Here is a 22,071-nt window from a genome sequence, read left to right as displayed (position 1 = left end):
GTGAGGCACGCAACTACCTGAACCCTTAGCTGTAAGACCTACCATGCTTCAGAAACAGAGAAACAAACACTAACCAATCAAAATACCGAAAAATAATAAGCCATATAGTTACCTGAATATCCCAAACGATCCATTAAACAAGTGCCAACATTTTTAAACACATTTTCATAAATGGGTAGGATTATTTCGTGACAGAATGGTTGAATGGATGTGTGAAAAGGTGAGGGTGAATGTGGCTCTCCTTAAGGACGGTCTATATTTTAAGCCATCGGTACGCAAGGAAGCAGCGTGGCCGGCAAGGCATGTGATCACTTTCATTTTCCAACCGTAAGATAGGTGCCCATTTACAACTGAATGGAGTGAAAATGCCCTGGAATCGAATCAGCGACCCTCAGGACAAGAAGCAAGAAATTATTAGCGAGACCGCCACATGCTATAAAGATAAGATATGAAATGCTAAAGAAGACTGCATTTGATAGATAAATTGCACTGCAAGCAACTGCAGAAAAAAAATATATCTAAAAGTTCTGTGCGATATTCAGGAGAGAATTGTTGACAGTCTAGATAAGCCCAATAAACACATGGTCTTTATATGGGTGTTCAGGCAGTGCAACATCAGAGTAGGCAAATGTATAAAATAAATGGCTGAACTTAGCTTGACCAATCACTCAGGCTTCTCGTTATCTGCACCCAAATAAATATAAAAATACTCTTAATCCCTTGTCGAAGAGTAGTCCCCAACATACAGAAAAAACTAAAGAGAAGTGATACAGGCCCAACAACTACCAAACAAATGCTTGTCTCAGAGAAACCATAATTAGAAGATTTAAATAAATATCCAAGCTAAACTGTAAGACAACCACGGCCCATTGTCACTTCAGTCTAACTCCTTTTCACTTTGGCAGTACAGGAAACGTTTTTAGCTACCATATTATTTTTGTTTTCATGATATTTGTTTATTCTGGTATACGTTATTGCTGCCTTCCATTTAGAACATTATTTCATGAATAATCATAAAAAAATGGCTTGTTAATAGACTGACACTATTTTTAAACACTTGAACCACGTGCTTTGCTTTTCGCAATTCAGTCTTCCCCCCCCCCCCCCACATGCTCTCTGAATGTGCTCCAGTTATCTCAGTAATGGCTCTATCTCTCATCTCCTCAGGGATATTTAACGGTTAAGTTTCAATATAACCAACTTACCTCTGCTGTTTTGATGCACATTTACCTTTCACTATGTTAATAACCTGACTAGATCTTCATAATAATCGCGATGGCTGGGTTATTAGGTTAGGTTAGGGTTTGTTCTAATGCTATTCACGATGGCCCTTCTTTGCAGACCACACTATTTATAACCAATTAGTGAATAAAGAAGAAAGAAGAATGCGGAAAAAAATATGAAACAAATTCGAAAGAAAATTAAAGAATGAAAGTAGTCCGGCCTTAATAGATGTGTCGTCGAAGGCCAGAAAATTTAATATAGATTTCGATTTTTTTTAACTCACATCAAGGTGGATAGCTTACTGTACTTTAACATGTTCCTCATTTCCCTTACGTGTCATACAACAGCTATCATAACTCTCAGAACCTTATCATAACTACTGTGCTATACTATAACTGTTTAGATTAGTGTGTTAACTATGAGTCCAATGACATATTACTCGACTTTCTCTAATCCTTCACGTCTAATCTCTCAGCTTCAACAATGCACAAATAGTATTGACATCTGGGCTCATCCTGACCTGAAGAATAAAGTTAATGGGTTATGTGGAAGTCCTGACGATAACATAGACAATGATTTCACCAGCCGAGGAAAACAAGTCTTCGATGTCGAAGGATTTGCACCACAGGAATTCGCAGAGTCGTGGTTGGTAAGTGTTAGCTTGACATATATCAAAATTTAAACTAAAGCTCTTGTTTCCCGCCAAATATAGTCAAGGTATTTGATGTAAAATTAAGCATATCTAGCTGGAACCAAACAAAAACTACTGTGTATCCCTAGAGAAACACCCTAGTTAGGTCTGGTGAAGGTGCGATGTGACAGTAGAAGACATTGTGCAAAAACTAACAAGCCAATATATGATTTACATGCTGGATGAATAACAAAACTGGGAGTGATGTCAATACTCTTATCTCCCAACATACTTTTGGTGAGGATAATCACAATTTCGTATTTATTAAGAAAGAACAAGTTAATCTACACCTAATTTAGTGGTCATAGTGAAGTCAATGTAAATATAGTTTCCATACTTATTTTAGTCTCGTAACATATCAAAGTAGACAAAATAAATCTGACACACAGAAAGAACTGAACTAGATATTTACATCACATAATTTTATAAGTCTTTAATTACTTTTGTTTTTGTTTTTAATGCATCAGACCCCGCCTGGCTGCCCTGCCGGTAGAAAAAAGGGCTCCGCTAAGGTATGTATCACACTGTTGTACCTTAACAATTAAGTTCAGTAGTTAAAAATATTGGCAGTGGCTTCATATTCAAAAACACGATGATGAACACGAATGCAAACTTTGATAATAATTTAAGAAATGGTTATACTAACTTAATCTAGGCTTCAGTGTAAGGCGATAAATGCCTCTTATAATCATTACTCTATTGAAGCAAAGGTCATATATCGCTTTGTGTGGACATTACTTTCTTTTCACTAGATTATTTAATTGAGTTTATTTCTGAAACTGCTCAATGCTTCTCCAGTTGTTTCATCTGCTTGCCCCAATTAAACAGGGTACTGAATGGTGTCCACTATATATCATATATTTATATTCGTCAATGTTACAAAGGATATTGAGCAACTGCCAATAATAATAATAATAATAATAATAATAATAATAATAATAATAATAATAATAATAATAATAATAATAATAAAGAAAATGTTGAAGTGGTTGTGGAGTTTGTTTATATAAGCAAAACAAGTATGTTTTCGTCTTGATAACCTCGTCATGTGTATGCTCATGGAGGGGTAAAAAGTTATTCTTTAATCCTCAGTATGACGACTCAATCCCCTTAGTACACTGTCACTATACTCAAGGATTAATTCATTGTATTCAGGGATTAATTTATCGTACTCAAGGTGTTAAATTATCAGTGGACTAATTCATTATACTGAGGTTACCTTATCTACATTAAATATGTTGCATATTATTTTTCTTCATCATTCACACAAAAGGCTCGAGAAGTTGTAGACAAATGCTGGGGAAATGTTGAAGATTGGAATCTTTTATCGGGCAAATGCAATGAAGCTGTTGAAAATGTGAAACACAATAACCGTCCAGCATCTGCACCACTAACCGGTATACTCAGAGGTGAGTGGCTGTTATGTTATATCTTATTCAACGTTGCTTTTCAATGTTTCAAGTTTATGCATGTTCTGCCAACCTGTGTGATGGAATGCACCGATGTTAACTCATCAATAGCCTAGGACATAATTGGGCCCAGTATGTAAGCGATACTAAGACTTTTTTTTCACAGAAGAATTTTGGAAACGATAAAATGAAATAGAACATGAAGAATATTGCAAATGTACAGTGGTTAATATAAAAAAAAATATTAAATGTGAAAATATAAGTTCATGAAACAAATACTTGAATTCTGTTTGAGTATTATGTAAGGTAAAAAAAAACAAGAAAAAACAAATAACAGCAAAATTCCAAAACATGACTCCTAAGAATTTTTCCAACTTTATTAAATGTTGCATGAGGCAACAAATGACTGAAAATCAAAATGATAAGAAATGCTATATATGGAATGTTACTTAAATAATGAATATTACATGCACAGTGGCCTCACAAAGTACCTATAATAAATGTTTTAATGCCTATGAGTTAAAACACGTTGGCAATTCAAATATTGTACATCAACAATAAAGCTCTAACGGTACCTAACCAGCATTAATGTGGTATTTGCTTGAGCCCGGCCAGAGAGGTTCTTTTATATAGACGAACATTTATGACTATGTGCTACTTTGGAGCTGTGGTGAGATAATCCCACAAGCTGCACCCATTCATGTACCAAGTGCTATGAAACCCACTTGTGTAGTGTGGGTTGTGTGTCATTCCACTTAGTTGGCGTCATTTTGCTGTTGTCGTCGAAAACACGATCATAATCACAGATCAAAACAAAAACAAATTAATCAACCTCATATTTTTGCTGCATGGAATGTCAGGTTCCTTTTAGATACTGGCACAAATAAGCATCCTGAAAGAAGATCCGCCCCTGTAGGAAAAGAACTGGCTAGGTATAACATCGGCATAGCAGACATTAGTGAGTCCCGGCTCCCAGACGAGGGTCGACTCACAGAACGGAGGTCTGGCTATACCTTCTTCTGGAAGGGTAAGTCTGCTGTGGAGAAAACTCGCATTTGTGGAGTTGGCTTTGCTATCCGCCAACGCCTCCTACACAGGCTAACTGAAATGCCTATTGGGATCAACGAGCGCCTCATGACGCCCAGAGTTCCACTGAAACACTTACGTCATGCCTTTTTATTCAGTGCATACGCCCCAACACTGGATGCAGAGGATGACATCAAGGAGGCCTTTTACGCCGACTTACAGAGTGCTAACCTCTATCCCCAGAGGAGAAAAGGTTGTGCTCCTAAGTGACTTCAATGACAGAGTAGGCAGAGGTGCTAACATTTGGCAGGGAATCATAGAGAGAAATGAACTAGGAAGTGTAATCCCAACGGTCTACTCCTCCTCAGCAAGTGTGCTTCACACAACCTCACTATCACCAATACCTTGTTAGGGAAAGGCCGACCAGTTCAAGGGTTCGTGGCAACACCCATGATCCAAACACTGGCATCTCATTGACTACATCATTGTCAGAGAAAGAGATCGCCGAGATGTCCTCATCACCCGAGACATGCATGCCTCAGACCACTGCGACACTGATCATCGGCTCGTCAGAGCCAAGCTCTCACTTCACGTCGCCCCAAAACGGCGAAGGCAACAAACCTCCAGAAGAGGTTTTAACACTAAGCGTCTGGAGATCCAGCGGTAGCACATGCTTTCAGAGAGCAGTTTGAACATAGGCTAATAAACAACCCGACAACAAACAACCCAAATCCCAGTGCCGAATGGGGTATTCTCGACACTGTCATGATAAAAATCTGCAGAAGGCCCTAGGCCAGATCGAAAGAATGCACCAGGACTGGTTTGATGAAAATGATCCGGAAATCAATGTCCTCATCGATGATAAACGTGCTGCTTTATCTGACTGGCAGAACAACCCTCAGTCATACCAAAATAGGGCATGTGAAACAAAAAACCTCCAGATCAACAAAAGATGCACGAATTTAAAACAATTTATGGACCAATCACCCATGGCGCAGGCCCCCTCCGGTCATCTGACGGTATCTCCCTAATTAAAGACGAAGAAGGCATTGCTGGAAAGAGCACTACCATTTGCTGTTCAACAGAAACACTGATGTTGATGTCCTGACTACCCAGCAGGTCCCTCAGCATCCAGAGCTGATCCGTCTCAGCTATCTTCCATCCCTGGATGAGGTAACTACTGCCATCAAACAGATGAAAAGTATCAAAGCCTCAGTGTCTGATGGAGTCCCAGTCGAGGTGCATAAAGCAGGACGACCTCTGCTTACCAGCCCTCTCCACTCTCTCCAAAGAGAAAATGTGGGAAAAGGAGGAAATCCCCAAGCTCTTAAAGATATTTCCAGTGTCAATATTTATAAGAACAAGGGAGATTGGTCAAACTGGTAAATACCGTGGGATCTTGCTGCTGTCTGTAGCCGGGAAGATTATCGCCCGAGGCGAAACACTTCTTCCCAGAATCTCAATGTGGCTTCAGACATCAAGTGGCACCACTGACATGATCTTTGCTGCCCGCCAGATACAGGAAAAGTGCAGAGAACAGCGGCCTGACCTGTACATGGTCTTCATCGATCTAACCAGGGCCTTCGACTCGGTCAACAGGGAAGCCCTCTGGCGGACCCACAGTCATTTTGGCTGCCAACAAAAATTCATCGCCATTTTGAGGCAACTCCTCGATGGCATGAATGGCATGAATGGCACCCAATCTGAGTTCTTCCCCTTCCAAATGGGGGTAAAACAAGGATGTGTGCTGACACCAACTCTCTTTGCCATTTTCTTGGCTGCCTTCCTTATTTGTGCCAGTGCCAATTCAGCTGGCGGGGTAGACATCGACTACAGGATGAAGGGTCTTTTCAACATAAGACGACATTAGGCAGGAACAAAGGTGTAGGCATCTTCCATTATTGAACTTCAGCATGCAGACGACCTTGTTGCTCACACTGAACGCGAACCTACAGAAGATCCTGAACACCTAAGCAGATGTGTATGCACACTTCGGCCTTGAGGTAAATGTACGTAAGACTCAGATTCTCTTTCATCCTGCCCCTGGTTCAGATACACCTCCACCATCCATCCAGCTTAACAGTACTATCCTCCCTAATGTTACCCACTTTCCGTATCTCGGCTCCCACCTGTCCACTACCGCGGACATCGATGAGGAGATTCAGCTTCGGATCAGATGCGTCTCTCAAGCCTTTGGCAGACTTCGTACCCGTGTCTAAAGCTGTAGGGAGATGAAATTATCTACAAAGTTGCATGTATATCAAGCAGTGGTCTTCCCTACCGTGCTATATATGGCAGCGAGACCTGGGTCACATACAGGAGGCACCCCAAGGCACTTGAAAACTTTCACCTACGTAGTCTACATTCCATCCTCCGATTTCGCTGGGAAGACAAGAGAACAAATAACAGTATTCTCGCTGGTACCAACTGTAGGAGCATCGAGATTACCATTATCCATGAACAACTACTTTTGACTGGTCATGTTGCCCACATGGACGACAGAAGACTACCAAAGGAGCTACTTTACAATCACCTAATGAACAGTAAACGTAACACTGGCGGGCAATGCAAAGATATAAGGATTGTCTTGAGACCTACCTGAAAAAGTGCCAAATCGATCCCTTCACCTTGGAAACGATTACTGCACACCGTAACGCTTGGAGGAGCACCGTATGAAAAGGTGTCAATATTTTCGAGTTAGCCTGACTGCAATCCAAGGTAGACAAGCGCCAACGTCGGAAAGACACTGCCAGTCAGTCAGTCAGTCAGTCAGAACACCGAGATAAGAGAGCCGTGGCTCTGAGGAGAAGAAGATTAAAGGCAAGGCAAAGTTAAGAAGCGGGAAGTACAGAAGAAGAATGATAGCAGGTGGGCTTTCCACCTTGCGGAGGCTGGTTTGTGGCTGAACCAGTGGCGGACGTCCAGCATTCCACCAGGGGCAAGGGAGGGTAGATAAGCTAAGCTAAGCTAGTGTAAAGTGTGATCCCAAGTGAATGTGCTGTTTTAGTGTTTGTTGGAGGGTCCTTTCAGGTTCTTGTGTTACTGAAGGGATGTTCCTCATCTTTTGTGATTAGGGGGTCCCACCAGGTCCTTGTGTGAGCTGGCAGGATAGTCCCCATCTTTTCGGTTATATGAGTCGTGTTATTCTCTCGCGTATAATGGTTCCGGGCTGATTGTGTTAATGTTGATGCTTCTTGGCCACCAGCTGTGTGATATATTGTTGTTTGTCTGTACTTGTTCCTGTAAAATAGGGTCTTGTGTTCGGTGTAGTGTGTCCCATGCCGCTTTTGCTTGTTTGTGTGTTCTTATGTTAATTGTGTCTATGTTATGTTCGATGTGTATGTCTGGTATTTTTTTGTCTGTATGGCGGCCTATGTCTTGCTGCTCTTCTTAGTGCTGTATTTTGGACTGCTTGCAGCTTATGTTTGCTTGTTTTAGTTATTGTGTTAAGTGGAATTGGTGGGTAGTCAAGGTGTGGTCTGACGAGTGATTCGTATAGATGTAGTTGTGTTTTGGTGTTTTGTTTTCTGAAGCGACGGAGTTTTGTTAGTTGTGACTTGGGCTTTGTCAATCTTTCCCTGATGTGTTGGTGTATACCGTTTATGTGTAATTTTGAGTCCCAGTGTTTTCCACTTTCTGCATATGGTATCTGTTGATTGCTGATTATGATTGGGTATGGAATTATTTTTGCAATGTATATAATATTTAGTTTTTGGATGTTGGTTTGGATTTTCCATTTTCTCTTATAGTTGTTAATTGCTTCAGTTTCTCTTCCTGTTCTTATAGCCATCATTTGTTTAGAGCTTCCCGGATATTGTATTATTTGCGTGATATCGTCTGCGTGTGCTATGTAGTCCGACTGTCTTGGGTCTGGTATGTCTGCTGTGTATATTGTTTACAGTGTGGGTGAAATGTTGCTGCCCTGTGGTACTCCACTGTGTATGTTGAAGGTTTATCCAGTGTAGTTGTCTATAATGAGTTTGGCTTGTCTGTTGTCTAAGAAGTTGCAGAGAAGGGTAGTCATGTTTTTTGGCATGTCAAGTTGAATTATTTTATATTTGAGGCCTTCGTGGCACACTTTATCGAAAGCTTTTGATACATCTCTGAGAACGACATTGCACTGGTTTTTATTGCTGAGGGCGTTAGCTATTGTTTCGTAAATTAGTGCAATAGCCGTGTTTGTGCCTCTGTTCTTTGGGATTCCATGTTGTCTGGAGTTATATTTGTTTTCCTGTTCTCGATAGTTTCTGAGTTTGTTGATGACTATTTTTTCTAGTATTTTGCCTGGTGTTTCTAATAGGGTTTGGATACGAATCTGATTTTGGCTGTTTTGAATCTCGTGGGGAAGTGTCCTGTTGCTAGTGAGGCGTTAAAGATCTGTGATAGTTGTTTTATCAATGTTGTGGGTAAGTTTTGAAGGACGGTTTTGTTTATCTGACTTAGTCCAGGTGCTTTATTTTTAAAACTGGTTATTAGGTTTGTTAAGTCTTTTGTGGCGTGATTAATGTGTCTGCCCTGTTTAGTATGTTGAGGTCTATTGTTCTTGGTGGTTGCCATTTCTGTGTGTTTACTATAAGGTGTGTTGTTACCATCTGTTCTGTTACTCTATAATAGTTTCTGTTTCGTCTTCTGTGATTTTATATATGTTACTCCAGAAACTTCTGAAAATCATTTCTTTGTCTACAGGTTCTGTAGCTTTTACCCCGTTGTCATCTATAAGATGGCTGTTACCTATGGAGTTAGTGCCCATTAGGTTTTTTATTTTACTCCAGAAGAGTTTTGGATTGTGATAGTCGGCCTCTGTGTTTGTGATTAGCTGGTTCCATTTGTCGTTGTGTGATTGTTTACATATTTCGTTCAGCTCTTCCTTTAGGTTTCTGAAAAGAGTTATTGTTTCTTGGTTCCAGCCGTGTGTGTTTTGGGGGTGTTGTTTTCCATGGCTGTGGTGACTTTAGTGTACACTGCCGCCGCCCCTCTCGCACTAGATGTAGCTCTCCACATGTGTAACATCTATGAACGATCCTGCCGGTCCTGTATCGGCCTCACTAGTCACCTCAGAGAGGTGACAGCAAAGTAGTAGTAGTAGTAAAACTTGTAGTATTAAGTCTTTCAGGAAGTAAGGTTTTCATGCCTGTATACAGTCATCCATACAAGGACGTACGAGATGCTTATAAATTTGGAGGAGAAATTTCTTGTATTTGTCCTATAATTCCTAGATTTTCGTTAACTGTTTTTACTGCTTGTTGCGTAGCCTTCAGTGAATGGTTTATCACGATACCGATATCTTTTTCTTTATTAACATTATCAGAAAAGTGCTTTTCAGAGAATAGCTTTCTTTAGGGTTGTTGTATCCCACGTGCAGTCTTAAATTTTTGTAAAGTTAAACAGTTTTTGCCACTATTGCAACCACTTGAACAGCTTGTGCAGATATTTTGCATGATTGCGACATCGTCTTTAAACAGTTTTTGCCACTATTGCAACCACTTGAACAGCTTGTGCAGATATTTTGCATGATTGCGACATCGTCTTGCCTTGCCACCTTCATAAATATACTCGTGTGGCTTGATATATTTCCATCGATGTCCTTAATATAGATCAGGAACAAGTTGGGTCCAAGGATAACTCTTTGTGGTACTCCACTAATAACTGCACTGATGGCTCTCCGCCATCTCTGGTGCAACTTTATCGCACCACTTACTCTTTAAAACTTCCTTATCATCACCCACAGACGCTTGTACCTTCGACCTGTGTATGATTAAGAATGGAGAGCAGAACCCGGAGCCGGAGATGGATAAGTGGCTCAATACAGTGCAGGAGATGACGGAGCAACGAATATTTGTCGAAACCATGACTGAAGGTGAGCTGTTAATTAATCTTCTTCTACTACTACTGTTAATAATGATAATATATATCAATGGCAAGGTGGTGCACATGGGAACAAGAAAACCCAGAGTCAATGAAACAAAGGAGTATAGGGTATTTTCACTATGAATGATTGAATTTCCATTGACAGGGTGCGATCATGCTAAGGGGGAGTGTAGTGATATCGGTGTACCTCCCAAACCTCCTGCACATGCACATACAGGTAAGACATTAGTGGTGTGTGCTTATATCTATCTATCTATCTATCTATATATATATATATATATATATATATATATATATATATATATATATATATATATATATATATATATATATATATATATATATATATATATACAGTATATATTACACTGAAAAGGGATAAATGCCGATTAGCGATAACTATCATGCAGATCATAAAAATACTGTATAATTTCATTTTCAATATCTTATTCCATGATAGAGGAAGAGGGATCCTGGTGCTGTCACTAGGTACCCCTGTACAATAACACCAAGAGTATCTGGCAAATGTCGCAAATATATATAAATATTATAAAGGTGCTTACTAAAGCCTAAAGAAGGAAGGATATTCCTTCAACACATCAATATTATTTACATAATATCTGGCCAGTATGAGGAGGATCATCGTGTCTCCGTCATGGGGTCGTGGAGTGGTGGTCCAGCAGGCGTCACGGAAGCGTTGTGTGTGGGGACATCTTAGGAGGTAGTGGACAAGGGTGCGGTTGTCGGGTCTTCTGCATAATGCACAAGCGCGATGCTCAGAGGAAGCGGGATTACCAATCTTCCAAGCAAAGTCATACCCAATGATGACACGGGCAGCAATCACGTGCCTCTTCCGCCACCCTTTCCCATAGACATACGAGAGGTCAGGGAGTTTATGGAGGACATCGTACCAGGTGGGCGGGGAGTCCAGGGGTATGGCTGCTTCCCGAGCTTCTCTCTGTTTGCGGCGAATTTGGGTCTTAAGCTGTAAAAGTGTTTGAGGAACAATGTAGTCAGGTGTGACCTTGTTACAGCCAGTCTTGGCAAGGCCATCTGCTGCCTCATTCCCCAAGATACCGACATGACTTGGTATCCATAGGAATGTAACAGGACGGCCTGTATGCTGAAGTGTTGATGTTAACCCTCGTATTCGGAGGATGAGGTCCTGATTTTCCCCTGATCCAAATGCGATCCCGTCGAAAGCAGACCTGGAATCGCAGCAGACAAGCAAGGGGCATCTGCTTCTTCCTCAGCGAGAAGGGCAGCAAGGAGGGCTATCAGTTCAGCCTGAGTGGAGGATGCCCCGTCAGAAACTCTGAGAGAAAGTTTGATAGGCTCAGGGGCATCAGGACGGGAGATGTAGACAACAGCCCCGGCCCAACCTGTAGCGGGGTCAACAGAACCATCAGTGTAGAGGACGACCGTACCTGGGGACCAGTGGGCCTTCCTGGAGAGGTGGTATTTGCAGAGAATAACAGGGTTCACGTGGGAGTTTGGGAGCGGTCCACCGAGGGTAATCACTTCAGGTTGAAAATCCAGCCGGGGAGAAGGAGATGAACCAACAGCAGGGGTGACAACAATATCAGGCAGGACGTCGTGTTCCTGAAGGGCTCGGATGAGTGACCCTCGCCACTGTCTTCTAGATGGAGGTCGGCCTCGGACAGCAGGAGCCAAGTTGGCTTGGACATAGTTGCCACGAAAATCCCGTAGAATGGAAACGGTAGTTTTAGGTAAAACTCCTGGACACGATCCTGTAAGGGGGAAAGACCAAGTTCGGTATATAGAGAAGTAGAGCGTGTCCACTGAGGAGCCCCAAGGATGATACGAGCAGCTTTCCTCTGGATAACTTCGAGACGGTTGACAGCAGTCCCACTAATGTTGACGTGGGCAGGGGCGGCGTAGTCGACACAGGAACGGACAAAGGACTTGTACCTGGTGAGAAGTACAGGGATGGTGACACCAAGGGAACCCCTGCACATGGTAGAGAGGGGAGCGAGACGCCGAAAGCATATGTCTCGAAGATAGCGGACTTCAGGGATCAGACAACGTGTGCGAGTTACATACACACCCAGGTATTTTGTCTCATTAACCCAGTCCAAGGGCGTTCCTGATAAGAGAAGGGGTGGAGGTACAACACGACCGTGCCACATGGCTTTTGTTTTCGCAGTTGAAAGAAGGAAACCAAGTGAATCACACTCTCTGGAGACCAGATCAAGGGCTTCCTGCATGCTGAGGTAGTCAGGGGCTTGGAGGAGGACATCGTCGGCATATCCTGAGTGGACAACTTCTGTCGGCCACGGGAGAGATGCAATGGAGTGCATGAGAGTGTTAAACAAGGTGGGACTCAGGACTCCACCTTGAGGGGTGCAGAGGTTCATTTCTTGAACAGGAGACATAGAGCCTTGAACGCGAACCCGGGCCTGACGTCCAGTGACGTAAGAGGCGATCCATTGAAGAAGTCTCCCTTTAACCCCTAACCGAACAAGTTCAGCTAAAATAAGGGCAGACTGAGCCGTATCAAAGGCTCCCTTGATATCAAGGAAGACGGAGACGTAGGCAGTCTGATTGCAATAAAAGGAAGCAATGGGGTGTGCTGTGCCGCGATGTTGTATGAAACCATTAAGGGAGTTGTGTAAGCCGCCTATGGTGTGAAGAAGGCGACGATGGAGTATCCTCTCCACCATCTTGCAAACACAGGAGGTAAGTCTAATGGGTCGATATTTCCCAGGATCTCCCGGCTTAGGGATGGGGATAATAGTGGCATTTTTCCAGTTGGACGGGAGAACCCCAAGTTCATAAGACATATTGCAGAGAGCGAGCAAGGGGCCGTTAGGAATATTAGTACAGGCGTTGAGGACAGAGTAGTTTACCTGATCATCCCCAGGAGAGGTGTCTTTTCCAGAGCGACGAGCACTGTCAAGCTCGAACTGTGTGATGGGATGATCAGTGGGGGCAGGGGAGGTAAGAGCAGCACGAACAACAGGCTCAGACGCATCGATGCGAGCCTGCACTGCCTCCTGCATTGGATCTGGAGATTGCCACAGGGGATGAAGCTCGTGCCCAGTCCTCCATTAAAGAGCAGGCAACGAAGGCGGGGTAGGGGTGGGGAGGAGGCCTCCGTCGAGTACCCCGTATAGCATTAATCAGATTCCAGACATAGGAGGGTGACGACTGGAACGATAGAGACCCCGTGAAGGATAGCCAGTCCGCCTCACGAATCCGACGACGCTCCTGAGTTGCAAAGGAGCACCAGTTTTTGAAGTCTTCCCAGTCCTCTGGAGAGCGAGACCTCCGTATGGCAGAGTGGCAATCACGGGTTACCTGCCGGAAATGTCTCATGGCAGGGATACGATACCAGTAGTTGGTGGCACTTCTGGGGTGACGGAGAGGGCGTGGAGAGGCAGCGCGATTGACAGAGTCATACACGGCATCAACAAAATCAGAGCTGTAAGAGTCAAGGGACTGAGGGACAACATAGGAATCCGCCCAGGTAGAAAGGTATTGGGTAAAGGAAGGAACAGCATCTTGTGTGAGACGAAGGCGAGGGGATCGATAAGGAGCTGATGTCGGGGCAGAGAAGGAGAGCCTGAGATGGGTAGTAACGGCAAGATGGTCACTATACAGAGCAGGCTCGGTGTAGACGGCAGGATGAAAGGAGGTATGACCGTTCGATAGTAAGCCAACATCAAGGAAACTATGGGGGAAGCGAGTAGGGTCGTCAGGACAAAGAAAGCGAACGTCATCATCCCCATTAAGAAACTGTGAGAGATGTGATCCGTTAAGGGTACATGGCGTGGGATGATCCGGAGTAAGAGTGGGATGGCGGGCATTAAAGTCGCCAAGAACAATAGTGGGAACCCCATCATGGAGGTCGTGAAGAACCTGGGGGTCCAGAGAATCACTCTTGAAATGAACATTGACTACACGAAGGGTCCGGTCACCAAGAGTAAGGGAGACAGAAAGTAATTCAGACGGGGGTCCATGTGAGTCAGGTGAAGGGAGACGAACAGATGGAATGGTGTTACGCACAAGGGTGAGGAGGCCACGAGCCTGCCCACGGTACCGAGGCAGGGTGTAAACAGTATAGACAGAGAGGCGGAGTGGAGTAACATCGTCTGTGATGGTTTCCTGAAGTAGAGCAACATCTACTTGATGGGAGAGCACAAACTGGGCGAGGTCTGTCCGGCGAGGTCTAAGTCCCTGGATGTTCCATTGTAAGAAGAGGAGGGAACGGCCTCCGGTGTGAGATGAGTCGGTGGGGCTAGACAGGGCTCCAGAGGAGGTACCAAATTCTGTTGAGTGGAGAGGGAGGAGTGGGAGAGCGAGAGATGGATCCTCCATCTCGGGAGAAGGAAGGATGCGGGTCACCAGGGCTTGCAAAGGGCGCCCCTGTTGGGTCAGGGTGTCCAGAATGAGTTGTTGTTGCCTCTGCAGTGTCGCAATTGTTTTCACAAACGAGTCTAGTTGGGCAGAGAGAAGGTTGATTTGCTTGGAGTGGCGATCCAGACGGAGAGTGATTGTTTCCATAGAACCAACTTGGTGTACCTGTGTGTTTTTTTTTTTACGGGAATTAGCCCACACGGGCACAGGTCAAACGACCCACAACGGAGCCTGGAGGGCGAAGATCGTCGATAGGGATCTCCCAGGGTACATGGCGAACCATTACTTTGGTACGACGAGTTTCTGGGGTGATGGTGGTGAACTTCAGCATCACCTCCCCCTGGGGAGCAGGAAAACCCACTTGAGGGAGAAAGCGTCCCGTCTCGTCCATTTGTGTGGTGACTATTACGGCTGTAGGACCTCAGCGGAGGCGAAGTGATAAGTCCTGAAGTGGAGAGCAGTGACGGAAGAACCAGGTCGTCCGTGTGCTCAGAGGCAAGTCCCGAGGAACGGCGAGACGAAGAAGGTGCGACGGGGCAGGGAGACAACGAGAATAATCCCCTATGTTCATCGTCGGCGGAGGGTCGGTCATTGAGCCACATGTCAGCTCACTTGGGGACAGAAGGAGGTGAGTCACAACTCTACAGCCCCAGACGGGGTGGGGGAGGGAGCCGTAGCCCCTGCTGGAGACCCTGACTTCTGAGGTTTCTGCTTCTGAGACTTATCTTCAAGATGAAAGTCGTCAGCATCACTGTCACCTTTTGCCGCCGTCTCCAACGAACGGGAGCGTTTAACGGCGGGCATAGGGCATATGTTGCTCTTTTATTGCTAAATCAACATACCTGTGGAAATTTCTTTCAATTAGAGCTCGCGAAAAGATGTTTCATGCAAACGGAAGGCTACAGCTAAATCCGTCATTTACTGAGAATGTCCTAATGTAGTCCGGCTGTTTTGATTTCCTCACTAGGCCTTGCAAGGGCAGCTACAAAGAGCTGTGCAAGGAAGTCCAGAACTGAATCACCTGCACCGTCCGCTCGTACATTCGTAGTTGCAACCTTAACCTTACCTTACGAATCTTAAGGCTAACAGTGTACAGTATGTGAATTTTCTTTGGCTGCTGAGAATACTTTTAGGGTGGATTCACTCAATGTACAGTACTTATCATTTGTCTATACTTACACCAGAACAGATCAGCTGATAAACTTTTTTTTTGTCCATAGATTGAATAATTGTTTCTTATCACTACTCTGATATGTAGCAGTTATAAATTATGACTCAATAAGTAGCATATAGATCTAACAAAAAAAATATTATGGTCACGAAGAATTTTTTTTAATGTACAGTAATCTGTGTTTTCGGTTGGCTTGGTATAACTTTCCTTTCTTAAATAATTATCCTACAACTCCATACACATCACGCGGTTCCTTTATGCCTGGAGTCACAGTGCCATAACTCCATAAAGTTCTCGTTCTGGAAAAAAGTAAGTCTTTCTTCATATTCCCCATGTAGGAGTTCTTTTTTTTTTTTTTTACTTATGAGAACTTAACCTCGCGAGACATGAGGGCAAGTGAACCGGTGTCAGTCTGAAGAGTTGCACGCACACAAGATTAACCTGTCATTTGAAACTGCAAGTGTCTTGGTGAGTGCGTAGGGCCGTAGGCTATACATATATTATAACCATCTTTGACAAAAATAATGTATTTATTTAAACCATGGTTAGCATACACATTTTCATGCACATTATATGGATTTCACAGAATGGATATTGTAACAATAAACAGCCCTTGACAGATAGATAGTTTGACAAAGCCGTGGAGTGTTAAATTGTGTTAGGTAATGCTTCCGGGTTGACCTTTTATGTGGGTGATTTTATGTGACCCCTTTTCAGGTTAACACTGGGCACGGTCAGTTACATTCTTGTCTCGAAGGGTTTAGATCTCAGAAGTAAAGACCTACCATATGAGCTTGTGCAGCTGTCAGGTGGTGTTTTAATGATTTTGTAAACTAAGGTTCATCTGTGACATCACTTTCTATTACAGATTCGTTTGCTCTCTATGAGGAATTGGAAGTGAAACTTACTACCTTTTAGGACGAGAACTTTATTAAGTTATGGTGCCGTGACTCAAGGGCTAAAGAAAACATAATGTATTGTATAAAAATAATGTACAGTCACCCAAAAAAGTCCTGTCGCGAACCACGATTCAGACTCGTGGGGGTGCTGGTGGTAGAGTGGCACCGCTCTTGCCTTCGCAAGCGAGATGTCACGGGTTCGATTCCCGGGCCGGTGGAAGTTGTTTGGACATACTTCCTAGCCCCCATTAGTCCCTGTTCACCTAGCAGTAAAGTAGGTACCTGTTGTAAGTCGAAAGTTGCGAATTCGTATTCAGGGACAAGTTGTTGGAGCTTCCAATAACTTGATGACATAAACCACTGACTCTTCAGGCTTCTACGCCCTTGACTCTTCAGGCTTCTATGCCCTTAACTCATGAGACAAAAGGCAAGCATGAACTTAGCATGCTTCCCTGTTGGGCACTGTAAACGCTTCTGCGCTTCACCTTACACAAAGATGTAGGGGAGTGCCCAATAAAAAAAAAAATAAATTCAGACTCGTGAACCCGAAGCAGTAGACACTGATACATTATTCTGTCCATAAATGCTTCGGATTCAAGAGTCTGAATCTCGGGGTTCATACTTCGCGACAGGACTTTTTTGGGTGACTACATAATTTTCCTTACGTAGGAAGGTTATGCCGCGCTAACCCAAAATACAAACTCCATTACCAAAATTCGGACCAATGACTAATATTGTTATTTTTTTGGAGAAAGATATTGCTGAATATTTGTTAAGTTTATTAAGGTATTTTCTCAATATAATATGACGATGTCGGGTACGTAGACCTCAGACTATGTAGCAGGTACCGTTGGTGAAGATGTTGCGTATTTAATGTCGTCATTACATTTTTTAAACCTTTAGTTTCTATAAATATTTGGAACAATGAGACATATATGTTTCACAGGAGTCTTTCTGTATTCTGATTATAAAGAAGAACTTTGGTTTCCTCAAACATTAGCTTACTATTGCCTGGTTAAGACATTATTTAACACCAGCTACACTCAGATTGTTTAAATTCTTTCGGTCAGATCTCAGCATTTGATGTCTGCTAAATAACATTGTTTTGCTCAGATCAAAACAATACACATTAAAGATAACAAAATATTTGCTTTTTCAAGAGTTTAATAGATTGATGATAACTTGCGTCAACTATTACAGGTTCCAAGGTAACAGATTACAATATAGGCAGTACTGTACTAAAGACTTTTGTAAATTCACGCAAACACCTGTACGCTAGATATCATGATTGGAATGAATGACAAAGGGTAAAATCAATAGATAAAACAGATAGGAATCCCACAAGGAAACAAACTTAATTTTCGGTTAAGCTCAAAATAATGTTCGACAAATGTTATTCTTGGGTGACTGATATGATCATTATTAAATCAACTTTATTTTGAGGGTATTAAAAACTGCCCAAGAGAATGAGATACTCGTAAGATACATGAATTTATATTTTTCTCAGATGTTCAGTATTTGCTCCTAGAGTTCTTATTAGCGATATCAGATGTTCTCCAATACCTTGTCACTTCTCCTGACAACACTTATGGATGTCAAAATATTACATTTGAATACGTATATACTGCAGGTGTGGCTTTAAATCTGGTCGTGCATATGAAAGATGATTCCCGTTGAAGAAGTCAATACGTCGAGTGTCCTTTCAGAATGTTCACTTTTTAATTTTCAAGATAATCTTAAAAAAAGTTTTCGGTAAAAAAAAAAAAAAATGTTAGAGACTGGACAACCATAATACAGTATACACGTATGTTTATGTATGTGCATAACAGCAGCGTATATTAATTTATAATTATCCTTCCAGTGTGTAACGGGAATGGCTGCGTCGTTGACCTGCTCTTCAACCCCGCTGTCTTCTCAGGGAAACCCATCCGTATTGCTCGCTAAAACTGAATCAATTGATCTAAGGTTTCTTGTTACAGTCTATAATAGTTTCAGTGTTTGGTACTAGACATACACAGTAATGATTAATGTTTTTTTCTGAGGCAAGAACTAATTTCAGACTGTAAAGAAAATATTGCCGTAGTATATTCCTTTGTACCATTAAAGGTCCGATAGGTAATCAAAATTAATTTGAGTGTTTTTTGGATGATAATGATTATATATTTTGTACTTTTCAACTTGAGAAGCTAAGAACTATTGTTACTTGATCCCAATATGATTTTTAAAATAGCGTAGATAATCTAGATTGATTGCTATTCCTATTTGGTTAGTGGGTGAGCAGGTCGTTAGGTATGGTAGATAGATGGATGTGTAGGTGGGTGTATGGGCAGGTAAGAAGTTGGATGGATGCATGGATGGATGAGTGGGTGTATGGCAGGTCAGTGAGTGGGTAGTTTTGTGGGCAGACGAATAGGGAAGTGGGCGGGAAGATGGTTAATTGGGCAGGCAGGTGTGGGTTAGACAGGAGTGTGTGCAAGCAGATGGGTTAGTGTTTGGCCAGGTAGGTGGGTTAGTGGGCGGACAGGTAGGTGGGTTAGTGGGCGAGCAGATAGGTGGGTAAGTGGGGGGGAGCAGATGGGTTGGTGGGTGGGCAGACAGGCAGATGGGTTAGTGGGTGGGCAGACAGGCAGATGGGTTAGTGGGTAGGCAGACAGGCAGATGGGTTAGTGGGTGGGCAGACAGGCAGATGGGTTAGTGGGTGGGCAGACAGGCAGATGGGTTAGTGGGTGGGCAGACAGGCAGATGGGTCAGTGGGTGGGCAGACAGATGGGTCAGTGGGCAGACAGGCAGAGACAGGCAGATGGGCCAGACAGGCAGATGGGCAGTGGGTGGGCAGACAGGCAGATGGGTGTGGGTGGGCAGACAGGCAGATGGGTCAGTGGGTGGGCAGACAGGCAGATGGGTTAGTGGGTGGGCAGACAGGCAGATGGGTAGGCAGACAGGCAGATGGGTGTAGGCAGGGCAGATGGGTTAGTGGCAGGTAGGTAGGTGGGTTAGTGGGTGGGCAGGGGTGGGTAGTGGGCGAGCAGATAGGTGGGTAAGTGGGGAAGCAGATGGGTTAATGGGTGGCCAGACAGGCAGATGGGTCAGTGGGTGGGCAGACAGGCAGATGGGTTAGTGGGTGGGCAGGTAGGTGGGTGGGTTAGTGGGTGGGCAGGTAGGTGGGTTAGTGGATGAGCAGGCAAATGGGTTAGTGGGTGGGCAGACAGGCAGATGGGTTAGTGGGTGGGCAGACAGGCAGATGGGTGGGTTAGTGGGCGGGCAGGTAGGTGGGTTAGTAGGCGGGCAATGTTCTGGTATTTTCAGGTGTTCATTAAGGCTTCCTAATTATACTCCTTGAACGACCTTAACTAAAGGGATGAAGTTCTCTTGATCTATAAAAATCATATCTAGTGCAGGATAAGAATTGACAAGTTGCGCGACCTTAAGGAAGATGAAACTGACAAATGCATCACCACCACAATGACACGTCGGTCAGGAAGGATATTTTCCATGTGTTTTATAACTTTTGTTTTAGCGTAGACTCTGATCCTGCACCCAGAGAACATAAGCCCTGAAACATGTTAATACATTATATTGATAGCATAGATATCATCATCATTTAAATTGTCAATTACACTGATTTTTTTTTTATTTCAGTGACAAAAACTAATAATTGTGAATGGTGCTTAAAGACGTTAGCAACCAAAGCACCTTAATACATGAAAACATTAGATATCTTCCAAAGATCATGGACAACTTTTCTTGTGTTTCCACTATGTGTTCGTAAGCAATAACAATAAAGGTTTAAAGGAATTATGTAGAGTATTGTGTATTGTCAAAAACAGAAAACATTCCTTCATGCAATTCAGTTTGCACATAACATTACTGAGTGACATCTGTGTCTGAGAACATGAACCTCGCTGTGGGGTTCGTTCAATATACAACGTACCAAAGTTGTCAATGTTGATTTAGGCGTGACGAACGGTCAGAGATACACTTGCAAGATGTTTATTGCCAGATGGACGGCGTGGTATAATGAATATATGAAAATAAAATTGGCGTTTGCAAGCAAAATATAATACATGCAATATGTCGTGCTTTCAACCTGCGCTTTTACAATCTTCTTTTTCACCAACTAGGAATCATAAACGAATGGTAGCGTGTGATCCGGGATAGAAAAATAAGTACTGATTTTGCAGTGATGGTAACGGTGAGGGCTAAACAAAAGACTTCTAACTTACTTGTTCCTTACATTTACTTCAAAATAAAACATAGCATTGTCACTTAGACACACAGAGACCATCTGAGACAATGTCTTGTTCGGACAAATACCCTCAGGATAACCTTAGTCAAGCAGTGGGGACATTCTTCTCTTAGTTTTTCCTGCACAATTTCTGTTACTCTGACTCAGACTTGTACTTCTGGTTCCAATTTGAATGTTGTGTGGTGTTTATGTAATGCGAACGAGCCGAGCAAGTGAACCGCTGTGTGACGTGAATGAGCGTGTGCACGAGTGCTGTCCTCTAGTAGCGTGATTGACGTGTGCATGGGTGCTGCCACCCAGCGGTGTGAATGAAGTTGGATGTCTGAGTAGTTAGATGACAAAGCACGAGGTTTCGTGATCATGTGTATTACCCTGTGAGACAGATTGTTTCCTGCTGCACCACTCTACAGACCTCTCCTAGTAAACTGCACTTGTGGAGACTGTGTTTCATTGAGCCGTCAGTAACCAAGTAGAACTTGAACAAATGTGACACTTGAAATGGGTACTTAAGTGGCACCTGAGCTCGGACTTGAACCCGCTCTCAACATTACACTTTTAATAAATAAAATTTGTTATACTAAACTAATTTGCTTATAAAATAACACCGGAATAAAACAAATAAACTGCACTAGCATTAAATACTTAAAAATTATGGTAACAAGTCTAGTCATAGACAAAATATCTTTCTTTCAATCTATTGACATATTTCACATAGGTTACTAATTAAGACTACCACTTAAATTCACTATAACTTCAGTTCTCACACGGCGGGTATACCTACAACACATTCATCCTGGGTTAAGACGTCTACAGGTGGTGACATTCATTCGCCTACCTGACAAAGAACCCAGTGTTAGCTTTAATATTCGGTTATTCACTCTTTAGTTTTTGAACATTACAATTTACGACAGGCAACTAGTTCTTGTGTTTCAAGCTTTTCTTACCTCTAAACAAAGCCAAAATAGCTCACTTTCCCCTCCTCCTTGAGGGAAGCTCAAGGACACGGTAGGCTTACTAGCCAAGTAAACTACTCCTCCTTACCAATTATTTTGCCAAAGGCAAATATTCCTTATTATATACTTTGTAGAAATATTTAACGATTAAACGACATTAAAATATATTAAATTAAATTTTGTAAAAGGGGGTTCACCTTCTCC

General features: G+C 42.9%; 1 protein-coding gene across 1 annotated transcript in view; it reads left to right on the top strand.

Annotated features, from left to right (window-relative positions):
* The window catches only part of LOC121868108 (mucin-5B-like), a 36,981-nt gene extending 18,184 nt beyond the window's left edge, over window positions 1–18,797 (top strand). The window contains exons 8-13 of the mRNA XM_042368378.1: window positions 1,700–1,873; window positions 2,383–2,427; window positions 3,189–3,324; window positions 10,079–10,207; window positions 10,364–10,435; window positions 18,530–18,797. Of these exons, the coding sequence (XP_042224312.1) occupies window positions 1,700–1,873; window positions 2,383–2,427; window positions 3,189–3,324; window positions 10,079–10,207; window positions 10,364–10,435; window positions 18,530–18,612 (639 nt within the window). The 3' untranslated portion in view covers window positions 18,613–18,797. The remainder of the gene's footprint in view (window positions 1–1,699; window positions 1,874–2,382; window positions 2,428–3,188; window positions 3,325–10,078; window positions 10,208–10,363; window positions 10,436–18,529) is intronic.
* The last annotated feature ends 3,274 nt before the right edge of the window (window positions 18,798–22,071 follow it).

Source organism: Homarus americanus, unplaced genomic scaffold (genome assembly GCF_018991925.1).
Source record: "Homarus americanus isolate GMGI-L3 unplaced genomic scaffold, GMGI_Hamer_2.0 scaffold47967, whole genome shotgun sequence".
NCBI classification, from domain to species: domain Eukaryota; kingdom Metazoa; phylum Arthropoda; class Malacostraca; order Decapoda; family Nephropidae; genus Homarus; species Homarus americanus.
Note: the sequence above shows the minus strand (reverse complement) of the source record. Positions and strands in the feature narration are given on the sequence as shown.